Here is a 19,493-nt window from a genome sequence, read left to right on the forward strand (position 1 = left end):
GAGAGAGAAGAGTAGAAATGGGGGCATGAACTGAATATTGCCTTTGTGCCAATTAGGACCATGAATGAGGTGCTTGCTGAGCAGCGTGGTAAACAGGTCAGAGGGGTTAAACTGTGTTTGCAGTGCAGATATGCTGGATGTTTAAGTGGGATGTAAAGCACACAAGGAGTGTGTGATATATACAATATTCATCATATATTTTACGATGGTTTTGGTGGTATTATAGATTTAAACATAATTATAAATATTGTAATATTTTTATTTTATGTGGTGGTGTTGTTGTTTTTTTTTTGTTTTTTTTTATTTATTTTTTTACCAAAGATTTTGTCTATTTTGTCTCGTCTTTGATCTCAGTGTATGACGTCTTTGTCCAGCCTGTGCCTTTAGCATATTTTAATTGTAATTGTATTTTGTAATGTTAAGTTGTTCATATTTGCCTGTTCAGGCACAAAGGTTGTGTTGTAGTGGCCTCCGCTGTCACTGTGGAAATAACAAGCAAACATTAATCTGCTTTGTTGTGTGGTGTTGAACATGAAAAGTGACCCACAGTCTCTGTTCATCTGTTCTTTTCATAAAGAAATAAATGCATGATACTCTAGCTTATTTGCTGGTCCTGAAAGTTCATGATTAAAAATATAAATGTGAATGAAAACTATCAATATTAAAGGATTAGTTCACTTTCAAATGAACATTAGCCCAAGCTTTACTCACCCTCAAGCCTTCCTAGGTGTATATGACTTTCTTCTTTCTGATGAACACAATCGGAGATATTTTAATATCCTGACGCATCTGAGCTTTATAATGGCAGTGAACGGGACCCACGAGTATGAGCTGAAGAAAGTGCTTCCGTCTACATCCATCCATCATAAACGTGTACTCCACGCGGGGGGTGTACAACTCCGGGGGGTTAATAAAGGCCTTCTGAAGCGAAGCGATGCGTTTGTGTAAAAAAACATCCATATTTAACAAGTTATGAAGTAAAATATATAGCTTCCACCAGACCGCCTTTTGTATTTAACGTACGAAGAAAGTGTAAAACTCTTGCAGTTCAAGCAATCAAAGTTTACACTTTCTTCGTAACTTGAATACGGAAGGCGGTCTGGCGGAAGCTAGATATTTTACTTCATAACTTTATTAAATATGGATTTTTTTTTATTATTTTTTTTAAACACAAATGCCTTGTTTCGCTTCAGAAGGCCTTTATTAACCCCCGGAGCCGTGTGGAGCACATATTTATAATGGATGGATGTGGATGGAAGCACTTTCTTCAGCTCCTGCTCGTGGATCCTCGCTCACTGCCATTATAAAGCTTGGATGCATCAGGATATTTATTAAAATATCTCAGAGAGTGTTTATCAGAAAGAAGAAAGTCATATACACCTAGGATGGCTTGAGGGTGAGTAAAGCTTGGGCTAATTTTCATTTGAAAGTGAACTAATCCTTTAAATGTCTTGTCATTAAAATTTGAAAATTAAAATGATGGGTAATAATAGACTATCATAGAATTTTTATGACCCTGTCCATCAAAATGACAGACGATGAGAAAGTCTAACACAATAACTGTTATTATATGTATACATATTTTTCAAGAGACACATATTTGAGAAGAATTTTGAATCAAATAAATTTAATTGTGATCAAGTTTCCGATGCGATCACTCATTATCATGTAAAAATATTGTAAATTGTTTACTTCTGTATTCTTGTTTGTTTGTTTTTTTTAATTTACCTTTTTCTTTTTCTACTAATATAATTTGCAATTAGTAAAATGTAATAAATTAGAACAAGGCAAAATAGCAGGCATTTCACTTAAACTCACTAGTAATCTCAGACCTTTGTATATGTTTGTGATATAATACAATTTGATCATTGCAGATGAGACATATAGGCCCAGTTTCACGGACAGGGCTTAGCCTAAGACAGGATTAGACCTCAGTTTTTTATAAACGTACACTAGAAAAAAACATTACTGGTGTTCATCTTAAGTCGAAACATTGGCACTGACATATTTTAAGATATGTCAGTACAAGTTGCTTTCAGTTAAAACATGCATTTTAGTGTAGGACTAGCTTAAGCCTTGTCTGTGAAACCAGGGGATACAGTGTGTGCACCATTAGAGCTTGAGTCTGTTTTGGAGCTCCCAGACATACTGTAATAATTTATCTAGCCTGGCATGTACAGTACAGGGGTGAAGGAGCAGGAGCACAAACCGTTCACCTCAGCTCAGGGTTAGAGCTATAAATAAATACCTTCTGCTCTTTCTCTCCTTGTCTTTATCACTCCCTCTCTCTCTTTCTCTTTCTCTCTGTCTCCTCTGACTTCATCAGTTTGTTTATATGATGTTTGCGTTTAAGGCAGAGACATGTTCTTATGTTCAAGCTTGAGTTGGACAGCTGTCATCTGATCGGTCAGTCAGGAAAAGTGGGGCATTCCGGTCAGGTGTTCCTATAGTGATCACATCATTCTGTTTTATTTCATGGGTTTTTCTCCTGTCTTATAACCCATATGTATTTTTTTCTTAATAGTGTCAGACTTTAATCACATGCTTTTATTAGGAACATGCTGTAAAATTATACGAAATTTCAGTGATTAAAAAAGGAAACCTAACTTGGTTTGCACTTTGAGTTTACAGGCCTCATTTATGCTCCTGTGCTAAAATGAGGATAGCAGATACTGTTTATAGCTGTTCCAGTGTTTGTAGTATTGTTGTTTCAGTTGTGTGTTTTTGTGTGTGTGTGTGTGTATGTGTGTGTGCTTTCGGTGCTCATGACCATAGTTAGCTTTGTAGCACTGTTTAGCCCTGTGACAAGCTTTACTCAGACCAACACACACAGATTTATTTCAAGCATAGAGAACTGGTTTGGTAAATATGCTTAATTCCTGCAGCTCATAGAGGTCAGAGTAAAATCACCTTGTACCATTGACAAAGAGGAGAAATACCTGCTGATACAAACTCATTCTCTGTGCTTAGACTTTGTCCTAACTGATTTCTCTTTGTCTTTCTCACAGAGTACAACAATGGAGGAAACTGTAATATGGGAACAGCACACGGTGACTCTTCACAGGGTGAGTGTTGAACACCTTTCTTTCTTTCTTTCTTTCTTTCTTTCTTTCTTTCTTTCTTTTTCTTTCGATCAAATCAGACTTCAGTATCATATGTTATCAAGCGATACTAGCAATTTTTTATATTTTATTTTTCAGTATCGGTCAAAATTAAATATTTAATTGCGTATGCTTATACACACGCACGCACACACACACGCACACACATACATATATTAAATATGTACATTAACTATGCCATCATCTAATGCTTTAAAAGCAGTTAAATGTAATCTTTAGCAAATCTTAAAATGAAATATATTTAAATGAATTTATTTAAAATGATTGATTTTATTTAGTTAATTAATTAATTAATCATTATTAGTACTAGTAGTATTTTATCATATTAAATATTTTCAGTTAAAGTATCTTATGTTGATTCTGGCCATTTATCTTGAAAAGAATTATTGGCTTGGAATTCTAATATCAGTGCAGCCCTTCTTTTATCTTTTTGTCTTTCTTTCCTCCCTCTCCCCTCTCTTCTCTTTTGGGATGGCTAGTTACAGGATGTGTGGTCATTGAGTACACAATAGCCGATCCCCCAGATGGCAGGAAGCAGTGTGTGAGAGGACAAAATTCCTGCTCTGCTCCACTTCCTGTTCCTTTTCCTCATCCTGCATGTTCCTAGGCTCAAACACATCTAAACCAGAGTCTGAAAAAGAGTGAGAGATTATGCAACAGTCAGTTGGGCACAGTATTTTTTTTAAGCCCCTCCTTCTGTAAGAGTCAGAATACTACGGTCACTTACACAAATCTTGGATCGGTTTCATAACATGATGTCTGTATTAAACTTCAGTTCAGTCAGTCCCTCTGTGACCCGCTTTTTGATGTACTGACAACCTAGACGAGATAACAGGTGTATAAGCACTAAGCCTTTTACTGGGGGCTTTATTATAGGTGGAATCTCTTTAGCTGTGTCATAACAGTATTACATGGATGCCTCTGTTACAATGCGCACAAAAAAAAAAACAAGACTATTTTTCTCCCATGTGATTATATGTGCTCCTCGCCTGCTCTGGCTCTTAATATGATTTATAGCTGTTTGTTTAGAGAACACACAGGCCAGATGGTTTGGATGGCAGTGAGAGGTAGAACAGACCAGTGCGTGTGTGAAAACACCCAGTGACATCAGGAAAGGCTCTGAACAGAGCTCTGCCCTCTGGCCATCTGTCTGGAGTCTGTCTGTCATTCTCTACCTTTTCACTCTTATCTGCCTTTCTATTTGATTGCTTGAGTGCAAGATTGAGAGCTCAGAGCTTTAGACACCTGGGAGATTGAAAAGTTGCCAGACATTGCATACACACAAGAACACACATACTCACAGAGTAACCTACATAGTTGTCTTCATCATTCTGTCCATGTAATTTGATAATTTAAAGATATGCTGTGAGTTCCAGGAAATCACTTTACACTGTGTGTGTGTATATGTGCATGTCCTTTGCAGGCACCAGGTTTCGGGTTTGGAATTGCAATATCAGGGGGACGTGACAACCCTCATTTTCAGAGCGGAGAGACCTCTATAGTGATCTCAGATGTGCTCAAAGGAGGACCAGCAGAGGGCCTTCTACAGTAAGATGTGTTTGTGTGTGTGTGTGTGTGTGTGTGTGTGTGTGTGTTAAAAAAATTAGAGGATAGATATATTCATATAATGCATTTATATTTTTCTTTTCTTCACAAAAATATTTATTTTTGTCTACAGAGAGAATGACAGAGTGGTGATGGTAAACGGTGTCTCCATGGACAATGTGGAGCATGCCTACGCTGTTCAGCAGCTGAGGAAAAGTGGAAAGAATGCCAAAATTGTAAGTTACATCATTATCCCTCGTACATTGCATCAGTCCTGTACAACCTTGAGTCTTATCTGGACTTAAGATGTGAGTAGTGGGCTGTGATGGAAGATGGAAGAACTTGAGGCAGGCAGGGTGTGTAGGTGATCTATCATGACTGAGCTTTACATTAATCAGTGAGGAATGCTGGGAGTCAAACTGCAGTATTGCGGAGTATTTGTCTTCGTGTGTGTACAGGAGCTGTTAGTCAATCTCTAGACACTCTTTATTTTTGTCCTTCTTTCATGAGGATCGACCTTTAGGACTACATAAAAAAAAAAAAAAAAAAAGGTGCAGAGGTTGATCAGTCTTTTAGTGTTTCTGTGATACAAATGGTATGGTTAGATATACAATAGTGTTACTTTCAGATACAAATTGTTGTGCTTGTCCAATCAGATTCAGCTATTCCAGAGAGCGGTGTAATAATGGTGTACATAACTTATGATTGACTATTGTTCTTGCTGTTGTTAAGAATATGTTGTAATAACATCTTTTAATATGTTAAAAATATCATATTCATTGTATTAATAAGTTAATATATTCTGTGTTCAGACTATTCGCAGAAAGCGGAAGGTGCAGATTCCAGTAAGTAGAGGGGGAGACAGAGAGACTATGTCAGAGCAAGAGGAAGAAGACGACACTGAAGAGGATGATTATGAAGGTCCAGCAGCACGTGCAGGGGGAGCGAGTGGAGGCACGAGCAGAAGAAACGAACGCAGCAGCAGTGCCGGAAGGCGGGACCATAGTAATTCTCGTGAGAGGAGTGTTTCCCCACGCTCAGACAGGCGATCAGTTGCGTCCAACGTCCCACCGCGACCTTCCAAAGTCACACTCGTCAAGTCCCGCAAGAATGAAGGTGGACAAACCTATTAATTACTATTGATGGCTTCACCAGAGCACTTAGCAAACATATTAGAATGTGTAAACAGGTGTAATAAAGGCTGTTGTATATTAGCTAATAGCTGTGATTAGTCTACTGGCATAAATAGCCACAGGGTGCTTTCAACAAGAACAGTGCTGTAGTTAGTTACTCAGTAGTCCGATTATGTCTGTAGTTAGTTACTCAGTAGTAAGATTATTTCTGTTTTTGTTCATTCGTGTGTGTATTTTCTGTTGTGTGCAGAATATGGCCTGCGTCTGGCCAGCCACATCTTTGTAAAGGACATTTCTCCTGAGAGCCTTGCAGCCCGTGACGGCAACATACAAGAGGGAGACGTCGTCCTGAAGGTAAGCGATGTCTGGAAAGGATCATATGAAGCTGGTTATAGGAAAAGAAGGGTTAGGGTACCGATATTTGTGTTGTTGCTTTGAAAATCTTTACCAATGGCTTATTCTCCTACTTTGTATTTCTGTTCCTATTAGGATGTTTGGCTTTGTACATTTTTGACAGATGAAAAGTTTAAAAAACATTTGGCTCCCTTTAAAGTCATGAAAACCACTCCAAGTTCATCTGTCATGCTCTCAGCTTTCATCTTCCTATGTATAGAGTGCTTGCTGTGAAAATGTGAAAGGATCGACAGACAAAGCACCTCAAAAGCCTTCTCAATGGATAAATGAAGAATGTCTGTTTGCTGAGACTAGGGCAGATCAGTGTGATCTCTCAGCATGTTTGTTTCAGTGAAATCTTTTAGCTTAAAGCACCTTTAGGTACAGTGCCATTTAAGAACACTAAAAATCTTTAAAAAAAAACAATCGGTTCCCTCTGAGCAGAATCAGTATTTTAACGTTTCTGTTCATGCATTCCTTCTGTAACAGTATCGATCCATATCGTTCCAAAAATGGTTTGATTAGGAAAAAATACCAGTTAATAAGCCTATACTTTATACCAGAACTTCAACTGAACTTTATTCTAAGAGCTTGTCACTAAACCTCGGAACTTGAGTGGATCCTCAAACTGTTGGCAAACCTCATACAGTAGCTCCACCCACCTCAATTGTGAATGAAGTCCTGCACAAATTTTGGAGACCAGTCTCTGCTTATTTGTGTTATGGAATGGCTGTGTACGTTAATTGCAATGCGAAGAAGAACAACATTGGGATAAACTTTAATGACAAACTCTCAGGAGAAACACAACCAAACACTTGCATACAAGTGGCTTCCAACAAAGACCGACAGAGACTGGGTGAAAACTTAAATACATCTGACAAACAAAGGAAGCAAATGAGATAATCAATGGATGACAGGTAAATAGGATGACTCCTGTGAGGACTGAACCAAAAACACAATAAAACATAGGAGACAGACCATACATGTAACAGTTTGCAGTGCAAGGGTAAATAAAAAAACTGGTTCTTTGAATAAGTACAGTGTTTTCTTTATTCGAAACATTTCATCTTCTTTACCACAAGCTTTTGGATAAATATATTAAATGACAGTAAAAACTGAGCTCCCACAGAGGTTCTACCTCTACTATTCAAAACTGCAGTTTTTGCTGGTTTCAAAACACATGCTGGGTATAACCTGCCATGGACATATCCTCGGATAAACTCCTGAGATCGAACAAATAATGCCAGCACATTGCCTTGCGACTTACATAGGGTGACTTGACAACTGAGTGCGGGTATTTCATGCATCAACGAATGCGTCAACGTCACATTTGCATAGGCCGCACTATTTGAACTCATTAATGGGTTGACTGCAAAATTAAAATCTTAAAACAGAATGATAAAATAACGTTATTAACCATTAATGGTAATATCAAATAAGCGTTTCTGTTCAGAACCTTTAAACTGTATTTAATTTGAGTTTTTTCCTGTAATTTTGTTCATTTCTGGTTTTTGCTTTCATTCCTTGAATGACTTAAGAGCCCTGCTCAAAATTAAATGTTTGTTAAACCTCTCTCACTCTCTTTCTTAAAGTTTGCATAATTATGATTTAATTACCTTAAAGAATACAAAAAGTATCAGCTTGCTGACTTGTTACCAAGTTATTAGTTGTTTAATGGGGGAATTACTTGACATATCCATGTTAATTTATGAACTTTCATTAGCTAAATGAGTCTAGTGCTTACTAAGTGGAACAGGGCAGAGAGCACTGGAGTGCAACTGAAGGGCATAGAGTACACTGCCAGCGGTGCTGTTTTGTTGCAATGCTCTGTAAATGTAAAATCACGGACAGCATGTTTTCTTTACTGCATATGCACTACTGTTAAAAAGATTACATACGTTTTTCTTTTTTTCCCCTTTCTTTGTGTGTGTGTGTTGAAAGAAATCCATACTTTTATTCTGCAAGCATGCATTACATTTATTAAAAGTGACTGAAAAGAGTCAATAGAATACATTTATAATGTTACGGATATCTATTTCAAATAAAATGTTTTACTGTATTTTTGATCAAATAAATGCACACTTGGTGAGCATAAGGGATTTTTTTCATACACAATAAAATCTCTTACCAACCCAAAACTTTTGAACGTTAGTGTACATGATCTGTTTAACTATTGTTATCTCCATGGCTAAGCTAAGCACTAAGAGAGAGAGAAAGTGTGTTTTTAATATTATTTATAATTAAACAAAAAAATGCTTTATTTATAGTACAGGCTTTCTCAACAGTGATTTGTGCTTCATCACCAGGTCACTTTTAAAGGAGTGCTATACAAAATGCCAGACTTGTGCATCCATAGTGTGTTTAAAAATGGTGTTCTCTATCTCATCTCAATATAGATCAATGGCACAGTGACTGAGAACCTGTCTTTGATAGACGCAAAGAAGCTTATAGAGCGATCGAAAGGCAAGCTGAAGATGGTGGTGCAGAGAGATGAGAGGGCAACACTCCTCAACATTCCAGATTTGGACGATAGCATTCCCTCTGCTAATTCAGACAGAGATGGTGAGATTATCTTAGTTAAGCATGTAGATCTGAAATAGCTATGTTTAGACTTACAGTCAAATGATAATTCAGACTTTACATTTTGGATTGTGTTGGTTACATGGCTTTCTTGGCCATTTTTTCTTTTTAAAGAACGTCAACTTGTGCTAAGTTGATACTTGAAAATCATGATTTGTTTTAACAGACATTTCAGAAATTCATTCACTGGCGTCAGATCATTCCCATGAGCGCACCCGTCGCAGTAGATCCCGTTCCCCTGACAAACGCTCAGAGCCCTCCGACATCTCCGGCCACTCTCCACAGCAGATGAGCAACGGCAGGTAAGAGACATCAGAAATGCTTACATTAACCAAATAAAACTACCTAAAGTTTCAAATATCCTGCAAAGTTCTTTAAAGGACTATTTGTCATCTGAGCCCCTTAATTCACACCATTTTTATCCTCACCGGCTCCCTAATTTAGCATATGGTCCTCTGGTATAGCTAGAACAGTAAGGCTACATCATTCTGGTTAATGACAGAAAAGCAACGTAATTGGTTGTTCATCTGGCAAGGTTTCAGGGTTTCTTCTCCCCTCACCTCTGAGCTTGCGTCCAGTGTCATTAATAATCATATGAATCAGAATAATCAGTAAAGCAGATAGGTCTGATTTGCACACTTAGACACATACATTTGCTTTATCAAATACACTTTTCATTTATTTGTGTCATTTATTTGTACTTGTGTGAAATATTTTTGTTTCGTTTTGTTTTGGCTGCAGTCAGGGGAGACTGTAAGTGTTGGTCATGGTGCAGTGAGCTGGCTGACCTTAACCCAGTTTGACACTACAGTAGAGCTGAGCTCATGTAGCTGTCTTAGCTAACATAATAGATGTGCACTAGCACTGTAGACGTGTGCACTGAGAAGTGTTGACGCCTAGTGTTCTGACGGTTTCTTTCAGTGTTGTTTGTGTGCGTGTGTGTGTGTGTTTGTATAAGAGAGACAATGAAGTACAAGAATCAGTGTGTTTGTATGTGGATAACTGTTCTGTGATGCTACAGACCAGTAAAAGCTACAAAAGTTTAGATAGATGGCAGATATATACATAACAAATTATGGTATATGGTAATATTATAGTACCAAGTACCATGATATATATGCACCGAAATGTCAAAAACCAAAAATATTTGGCCGGGAAGTAGTTTTGAAGGGCCAAAGTTATTGACTACAACAGTTAGGCCTTCTCTGATATAAAGAGTTTTGACAGTGTCAGTGTCTATTTCGTTCACACAATGTGGATAAGCTACAACAGGTACACATGTCAGCAGTCTAGACTCCACTAATAAATAGTCCACTAACAAATAGTCCTTTTCAGAAATTTACTGTAACCACAATTTCAGCATAAATACTAGTTACTTACTTGCTAGAGTTATTGTTACAAAAAACAAACTCAGAGCTGTCAATTTATTGTATTTATTTTGTACAAAAATCCACTTTTTGTAACGTCTAATAAACGATTTGTCAGCCTCAATTAGGGCTGGGCGATAAAACGATAACGATATGTATCGCAATAGACACGTGATCGATATCAATAAAAAAATGTGTTCGATTAAAACGTTCGATATTTTTTTTTATTCTTCGTCGGAAGAAAACAGAGGTTGCGAAGCAAGTTTGGTTGCATTAACAAAGGCACTCGCTCTCTGGTAATCTAGCAACGTAGGGAGTGACACGCTAACAGCCAATCATGTAACAGTATCAAGTTTGGTTGCGCCATATCGTTGTCTCGTGCTGGTCTGCTGGATTCCTCTTCAGTAACCGGCAACTGATAAGCAGAAAATGAGTGCCGCAGCGAGCAAGGAAATTATAAATAAAAGAGGAAAAGTCAGCTCGCCAGTATGGCAGTTTTTTGGATATTATAAGTCTGTCCGTAGTCATACCAATGTCGTCTGCAAATTATGCAAGACTGGTAATACCACGAACTTGATGTACCACCTTAGCCGCGCTCACCCTTTGGAGCACAGCCGTATTCAACCAACAACATCTGTAGCTGCAACACAGCACAACATTTTAATTATTTGAGTTTTCCATGGTTGTTGACGTTTCTGTCTTAATAACTGAGGGGATTATGATCAGAGGAAGGTTAAGTTTAAAATAAAAATGTTTAAATGTAATATATTTTTCTCCTGGTCCTTATTTTAAATGGGTCAGAAAAAATTATCAATAATTATCGATATCGACCAATATGAAACACTGATATCGTGATACAGTTTTCAGCCATATCGCCCAGCCCTAGCCTCAATAATGTCTTAAATTATTTTTATAATTGATTGACAGCCATAAATAAGACAGGATGAGAGATTCTGAAAACTTTTGTTTGAAGAAAACATACTAATTTGATTAAATAATAACAATAATAATAATAATAATAAAAATAATAAAAATTGCATTATGTTATGGCATTTTGGCGGACACTGTGGTTACTGTGGTCCTTTTTTGTAAGTGGTGGATGGGGGCCAGAGGAAATCTTGAGAGGACAAGTGGAGTATGTAAAACAGATGGAAGTAACAAAGAAAGGGCACATAATGGTGTACTGTGAGTATGTAAAGAGACAGGGATGAAAAAGATGACAATGACACAAGGTGCCGATCCTTTCCCAGGGGACATGCCATCCTTACTGCCATTAAAGCAGCTGCTCTCTACATCCCACATCCCCACACTGCTGCAGGCTGTATTTTAATGAAATTTCACACCTCGCGTCCCCACACATCCTCCACCTGTCTGTCTAGAGCAGCGTCTCATTTAATATCTGAACTCAGATTACACCTCATTATCGGCTCTCTCACCTCAACAAGTCACTGCCTTTTAAGTCTCAGAATTGCCACAGCTGTAGCAATTGCTTGTGTGTGTGTGTCTGTGTCTGTGTCTGTGTGTCTGCCTTAACTTTGCACATGTGGACAGTGGCAAGTAGTAGAATCATTAGTCTCCACTGAATGATTTTGAATTTGAAAATACTAGAGCTAATGTCTATTCAGTTTTCATGTCAATTAAATTGTATAGCACATTTCATATTGTTCCAAAGCAGCTTTGCAAATAATAGTATAGTGCCTAAAAATCCCATTGAGTAAGCCATAGACGACAAAGGCAAGGAAAACTCCCTACAATGAGTAAGAAACCTTGGGTGAAAACATTTAAACAAATTTATACTAAACATACCCTGCTGGTTTTTTCTTTTTTCTTTTAAGAAATACTTGATAGTTTTATTCAGCAAGGATGTAAAGACAAAGACATTTATAATGTTACAAAAGATTTAATTTCAAATAAATGCTGTTCTGTTGAATTTTATATTCGCCAAAGAATCCTGAAAAATCCTGAAAGTCACTTTTTCACAAATATATTAAGCAGCACAACTGTTTTCAGCATTGATAATAAGAAGAGATGTTTCTTGAGCCACAAATCAGCATATTAGAAGTCTTCAGTGTCACATGATCCTTCAAAGTAATAGCTGCTGAAAATTCAGCTTTGCCTTCACTAGAATACATTGCATTTTAAAATGATTGAAATAGAAGTTATTATAAATTGTAATAATATTTCACAATTCATAGTTTTCAGTCACGTGACCCGGAGGGCAAGTCATGCAAAGAACTACATTATAGACTTGTCAATTTTCCATCTCAAAAGAAGAAAATCAAAAACGTGAATAAAATGCAAGTTTTGGGCACTTGTGTATTTCAGTATTTGTGTATACAGTATTTCAACTACTAAAAACAGCAAGACATTCTAAAACGCATAACGTGAAAATCACTTATAGTCCCTTAATGTACTAAAACAGTGTTATTATAAAGATCAAATTCAGTATAAACCTTATTCAAGATGCATACTAAATACAGCCGTGCAGATGAGTCCAGAATATGAACAACAAAATTAATGGTTAAGCGGTTTCTTTATAATGGTTTTCTTTGGAAAAACGCTTAACAAGAAACTGCATGTTGTGTTTATATTCTGGGTTCATCTGCTTGCCTGTATATAGTATGCATCATTAATAAGGTGTATACCGAATTTGGTCTTTTAATATCACTGTCTTACTAAATTATAACTTAGCACAAACCTGGTAAAAATGACTGGTGGGCAATGGAGGAAAGCCTTGTTTTGCCCTCCTGGTGGGCGTTCCTGGGTGTGATGTCACATAAAAACTATGAATATTACTGTTTTTACTTTATTTTTTTTATCAAAAAAAAAAAATGCAGCATTTGTGAGGATATAGAGTTCTTTTAAAAACATAAAAAAAAAATCTTACCAACCCCAAATTTTTGACCGGTAGTGGACATACTATATGAACTGACTGTTGTCTGGATGATTAACAGTGCTGGGCACCATGGGAATGTTCTTGGGTCCTGCTTCTGCACCGCTAAAAAAACTGATGGTCTAAAAAGCAATTTACTGGGCTTGGACTGCTAGGTTTAGTGGTATTTGGGAGATGATGAACATGTTTGTCAGTGAGCCAGGTTTAGAGCCTTGCATCACTCACTCGCCACTGAATACTGCTCTGTCTCTACGCAGGCTGACGGGCTCTTTTCTCACCAGAATGCTCCCGCTGTAAGTGCTGTGCTCTGTACACAGTGGATAGTATTTGTAGATGGAGTCTGAGTGCATGAATATTTTGTATATGTGTTTTTTTTTTTTGTGCAGTTTTGTCATTGTTTTATATTGTGTGGGTCTTGTGTTCTATATAGACACTTAAGGTTTTAAAAATGCACTTTAATGCATTTGATGTGGTGCATTAATATGTGCTTGTAGTGAAATCAGCATGCATTTTGTCATATTGAGCTGGTAGCGCAGAGGCAACTAGCTCTGTATGTATGTATGTGTGTTTGTGGAAACTGCCAGTGGGTATCAAGGCTGTTATGCAGAAATAGTTCTGAATTAATTTTCCTGCATGCGTGTTCATTAACCTTGGCACACGAGAGATGACACAATTCCCTCTGAAATTTGCATCACCAGATGGATTTTTCCTCACAGTACAAGTCATGGAGATATACACTTTCTCTCCTCTGTCTGAGGCATCAGCTTTTTAATCTCTCTCTCCTCTACACATAGTTTCTCAAGAGCACTTAAGTGTGTTGATTCAGTGTTGTCTAAGTTTAGGGTAGGCAAGTTTATTTATATAGCACATTTCATACACAATGGTAATTCAAAGTGCTTTGCATAAGCATAATAAAGGAAATAAGAAATAATCAGACATGTAGAATTAAGTGGTTTAAAACTGCATGGGGAATGAAAGATAAACCTAAAATTTGTCAGTTAAATTAATTAAAATGAATAAAAAGCAGAGTAAAAATAAAAAGACAAATTAAATGTAAATAAATAAAATTATTAGTTTGTATATCTGTATATATTTGTATATTATATATATTTTTGTGTAAAATAATGTATAATGCATAATAATTTTAGAACAAGATGTAGCTATTTCTTGTATTATTATTATTATTTATTTTTTATTTTTTATTATTAATCTCAAATCTTGAAGCTGGATACAGCTGTGAGTGATAGGTGGAGGTTGAACCAACTCCAGGGTAAGGCTAAGGAGAGGAGCTTACAAAGTAATTTTACCGGTATTCATTCATAATTAAAGGGATAGTTCACCCAAAAAATGAAAATTTGATGTTTATCCGGCTTACCCCCAGGGCATCCAAGATGTAGGTGACTTTGTTTCTTCAGTAGAACACAAATGATGATTTTTAACTCGAACCGTTGCGGTCTGTCAGTCATATAATGCTTGTCGATGGTAACTTCATCTATAAGAGTAAAAAAAACACGCACAGACAAATCCAAATGAAACCCTGCGGCTCGTGACGACACATTGATGTCCTAAGACACGAAACGATTGGTTTGTGTGAGAAACCAAACAGTATTTATATCATTTTTCACCTCTAAAACACCACTATGTCCAACTGCCTTGCGTATCCGGTTGGTGAGGTCTGAAAACGCGTTCTGATGACAGAAGTGATGTCTCGCGCTTATACTTCAATGAGTGCGAGAGATCACTTACGTTGTCAGAGCGCGTTCAGACCTCACCAACTGAATGCTGCAAGGCAGTTGGACATAGTGGTGTTTTAGAGGTAAAAAATTATACAAATACTGTTCGGTTTCTCGCACAAACCGATCGTTTCGTGTCTTAGAACATCAATGTGTCGTCACGAGCCGCAGGGTTTAATTTGGATTTGTCTGTGCGTGTTTTTTTGACTCTTATAGATGGTTACCATTGACAAGCATTATATGACTGACAGACCGCAACGGTTCGAGTTAAAAATCATCATTTGTGTTCTACTGAAGAAACAAAGTCACCTACATCTTGGATGCCCTGGGGGTATGCAGATAACATCAAATTTTCATTTTTGGGTGAACTATCCCTTTAAGAAACAAAGCACAAGCAGTGCCATAGTGTCATATGTTCTGCTTGTAGTAGGAATATCGATTTATTCTTCTTTTTTGCTGTGCAATAGTCAAAACAAGAACAAGAAGGGTGTTCATTTACAAGAAAAATATACAAAAATATATATATGGTGATTTATATGCAGAATGTAAAGGATATAGGGGTTCAGTTTCTATTCTGAAATATGCAGGGAAACAAATACCCTTATTGGAATGGAAAGACATTTCAGTGAGATTGTAACAGGTCACGTGAGAAATAAACACAGGAGACAGACAGTGAGCAGAGATTTCGCCTGTGTGTGTGATAGATGTGTTAGTGCAGAGAAAACCAACAGAGCAAAGGAGAGCCTGGGATTTATGTAGGCTTTGTGTGTGTGTGTCAATGCATATTTGTGCATGTCCAGGGCTTCAGAGATTTAAAGCTGGGTTCACACTGTACGATTTTGGCCTAAGACAATCCTAAAAGATTCTTCTGATCCTAAGCCAAAATCTGAAGTCTTTGATCGTTAATTTGACCTGTTCACAATGATTAATGACTGATACGATCTAATTTTACCTCTGACAAAATTCTGGCAGTGTCAGAAGATTTGACGCACAGTCCTGCAGTGTGACTTTCTCCTACAAAAACATCAAATCAAAGACCAGTAGGAGCGCAGAACCTGATGACGCAATTAGTGGGACAACAACAAACCACTACTTGTCTTTGTTTCGTTTTTTTTTTTTTTTTCCCTCCAGTTTTTCTTTTCAAGACAAGCCATGATCAAAAATTAATGCTAGAGACTGTTTCTGTTTGCTAGCCACCTTTTCAATCCTGCACATATTATAATTGTACAGTGTGCATCCGGCTTAAGACAAAGTACACTTCCAGGCAACAAGGACTCTTTTTCTCTATTTTCATATCTATTTCCAGTTCTTGGTAGAAATCTATTTAGAATCTGGTAGAAATTCAGCCAATGCTAATTGATGATAACAATGCTAATTGCATTCATCAAAGACTAAATTAATATTCCGGGAGTCTTATGTTTCCTGTCTGAATCATTCTGTACCAACCAGAGTTATGTAACAAAAGTTCTTGAGGGTAGTCCAGATCCTGAACTCATCAAATGTTCCTCTTGTGTCTGTACATATCCAAAAGTCCGAATGTGCAACAGAGAGTGTTTGTGATGCCTCAAAGCATTTAAAATATCTGAGAGTTGTGCAAGAGTTCATTTACACTTTTAAAAGAATCTCTAGTGTCTGTCCTAATTTTTAGCAAGAGAAAAATTATACAGTCTGACCTACAGCACTGGCATCTGGTGCTGTTTAATGAGCAATCATTATCTCTGCTGTTTTCAAGCATTGATGTTTATGACCTTTTCTTTTGTTTCCATTTAGCATTTTTCTCTCCTCAGGATGCTTTCATATTCATGTGAATCAAATATAATGTCTGATGTTCTAAGAAACGTCCATACATGATGACCAAATTCACATGTACAGTTTCTGAAATGCCACCAAATGCAATTGCTTTATATGTTTTTGACTTCTCTCACAGGCATGCTAACATTGTATTAATCCCAGAAGCCCAATAATATCAGGGGTAACCAAGGGGTTTACTGGGATTTCGGAGGCATGTGAACCCTAAAATCCCCAAAAGTAACATAATTATTTTTTAGTATTATAGTATTGTCATTAAAACATCCCTTGAAATAAAATGTATTTAATATCTAAATATCTATTAATGGCCTGTATAATATTTTTTTTTCTTTAAGATGAGTCCCTTTAGCGGATATATCATGACCCTTTAATTTGATTTGTCTGTTATGCATGTATGTCAATATTCAAATTAAATCCGCAATTACATAATTACATAAAATATTTTTATTATTTTATGTTAAATGACAAGTACGTTTGTGATATCAGATATATTTTATATTTAATAAATATAATTTACAATTTAAATGTAAATGCACATTGTTCTAAAACCTACCTTTTGAACAGCTGCATTTACTCAAAATGTTATGCTGATAATATAATTTGTAATGAAAATGTGCATTAAATATAGAAGTATTTTCACAGGGTTTTTTTTTTTTTTTTTCAAAAATCAAAACAAAATGCATGTTTCTTTGCGGGGCTACAGTGATCTCGATGAATAAGCTTCTTGGCATCTTTTACAATTATCTGGAACTAAAAATGTTGAATTAGAAAAATGTTCATAAAAAGAGAAAAGTAAATGAAGGCGGATTGTATAAAAATTTATCAAACAAAAAAATGTTGGTCACATCATGTGCTGTCATAGATGCAATATAACGCAATGGGTCATCAATAAGTTGCATACTGAATTTGGTCTTCCAAATTTCAGGCCCTGTAGATATAGCAGAAATCCGAAATTTACTTAACTTGTTTCTTCAAATTAGAAAATTAAAAACTAGTATCTTGAAGGATGTGCTTCCACCACAGCCATAATTAACAGCAGTTTGCGCCTTCTACTGCTGTGTTTAAAGTTTTCTGTGCACGATTTGATTTGGCTGGAGTCACGAGTCTGATTACTCTCTCCCTAGCCAGTCACATTGATGGATAAAAATAAAATTAAAACAAGCATGTAATGACCACAAACGGAAGGAAAATAACCGATTAAAAGTATAATCACCTCACTTAAAATGTACTCATGTAAAAGCACACAATTTTTAAACTACTCAGAAAGTACAATTTCTGATAAAAACTACTTCATTACAGTAATGTGAGTATTTGTAATTTGTTACTTCACAACCCTGCTTATGAGCAGAGATAAGTTCAGACTCAGTTTGTGACTGTGTGCTGTTGTGTGTGTCTATAGCCACAGGAGTCGTGAGGAGGAGCGCATCTCTAAACCAGCGGCTATATCCACTCCAGTTAAGATGGCTGAGGATGCACTTCTGGCTCCGCCTATAGATCAGCCCGTGGACAAACAGATCCCTCCACTGCCAGGTCGGGACTTTCACATACGGCCTTTCAGCTTTTCAGTCTTCTATCTTTCCTTCTGCTCTTCCACTGTCTTATTTCCCCAGTCCAGTGGCGTGTTGCAGCCTTAAATGAGAAGACAAAGTCACCTCTCGTTTTTTTTTTGTTTTTGTTTTTAGTCCAATGTAAATTCATGTTGCATTTCCATGTGTTGTTTACGGAGCCCTGCACATGACATGCGGACAAAAATATGTGCGCACAATTAGCTTAAAACGAGGGAACAAATTAGTAAAACTTGTTGACGTATTAGTAAGTCCTGGGAACGAATTGTTAATTCGTGGCCATGATGTAATTTTTTTTTTTTGTCATGTGCGGGGCTCCATAGATGTTTACTCAGTTTCCAAGTTAAAGGCACATGAAACTTAATTTACCTTACTCAATGATCAGTAGGGTTGGGTATCGTTTTAATTTTAACGATTCCGATTCCGATTCTGCTTATCGAATCCGGTTCTTATCGATTCTCGATTCCGATTCCAATATTTTTTATGGAGAGAAAATAATGTTTTTACCTTTTATTCTTGCCACATTTAGGCTATAACCAGTAGTCTGTAACTGTTTTTGTACCTGAGTGTAAGACGCTGCTATTGCTAATATTAGCTGTATCTAGTGCTTTAGGACTCGCGGCTGGGTTAGAGTTCACATATCTCGTCTTTTGCACGCGCAAGTTCGTTATTATGTAGGCGTGTTATTTCAAATGTTTCCAGACGCGCCTATATGCTTTTCAGAATGCCTCAAGCGCACCGCAGGTCATGTGACAAGAACCAACCGATCAGCTTCGGCCTTTCCATAACAACATCAAAAGCTCAGCCGGGTTTTATTTCTCATCTCCATAAATATATCTAGTAAAACTAATGCAAGGGCTAGAAATCGATTAATCCTTGATACTTCCTCGTCATCTTGCAGAGCGCAGTTCATGGTTGCATAGCAACGACAGACGCCACGGGAGCTAAAGTGCTTTGGAAAGGAGGAGAAAGTGGCGCGACCGCGCTTTCCACGCGTTTTCAGACGCGACATGTGAACGGCCCCAAACACGGTGCATTCCTTCAGATTAATGCCGTGTTGAAGCAAAAGTCAGTGCCGATTGTAATGAACTGCGTATGTGCGTGATGAGATAAGGTCCTTGTTGCAGGTCCTAGCAGATAGATACTGCTGTTCACCGTGCGAGAATGACTGAAAAATGTCAGGAATCGATAAACAGAATCAAAATGCGCGCATCGTATCGAATACCCGGTTCTTTGAAAATTGGAACCGGTTCTCGATACCCAACCCTAATGATCAAGCAACCAAACCAATACTAAAATATTTTTCTCATTTAAATATAATACCATACTAATAATGAGTAAACATTTACATTA

General features: G+C 37.0%; 1 protein-coding gene across 16 annotated transcripts in view; it reads left to right on the forward strand.

The window, feature by feature from the left end:
- tjp1a (tight junction protein 1a) overlaps positions 1–19,493 on the forward strand; it is a 164,174-nt gene that overhangs the window by 119,748 nt on the left and 24,933 nt on the right. For 8 of the 16 annotated variants that reach the window (XM_051898749.1, XM_051898736.1, XM_051898742.1 and 5 more), the window contains 9 exons: positions 3,009–3,065; positions 4,546–4,670; positions 4,801–4,903; positions 5,480–5,783; positions 6,051–6,154; positions 8,590–8,755; positions 8,940–9,075; positions 13,291–13,326; positions 17,975–18,105. In XM_051898749.1, coding sequence (XP_051754709.1) covers positions 3,009–3,065; positions 4,546–4,670; positions 4,801–4,903; positions 5,480–5,783; positions 6,051–6,154; positions 8,590–8,755; positions 8,940–9,075; positions 13,291–13,326; positions 17,975–18,105 — 1,162 coding nt within the window. The remainder of the gene's footprint in view (positions 1–3,008; positions 3,066–4,545; positions 4,671–4,800; positions 4,904–5,479; positions 5,784–6,050; positions 6,155–8,589; positions 8,756–8,939; positions 9,076–13,290; positions 13,327–17,974; positions 18,106–19,493) is intronic. The other 8 variants (XM_051898739.1, XM_051898750.1, XM_051898744.1 and 5 more) reach the window with 1 other exon arrangement.

Source organism: Ctenopharyngodon idella, chromosome 7 (assembly GCF_019924925.1).
Source record: "Ctenopharyngodon idella isolate HZGC_01 chromosome 7, HZGC01, whole genome shotgun sequence".
NCBI classification, from domain to species: Eukaryota; Metazoa; Chordata; class Actinopteri; order Cypriniformes; family Xenocyprididae; genus Ctenopharyngodon; species Ctenopharyngodon idella.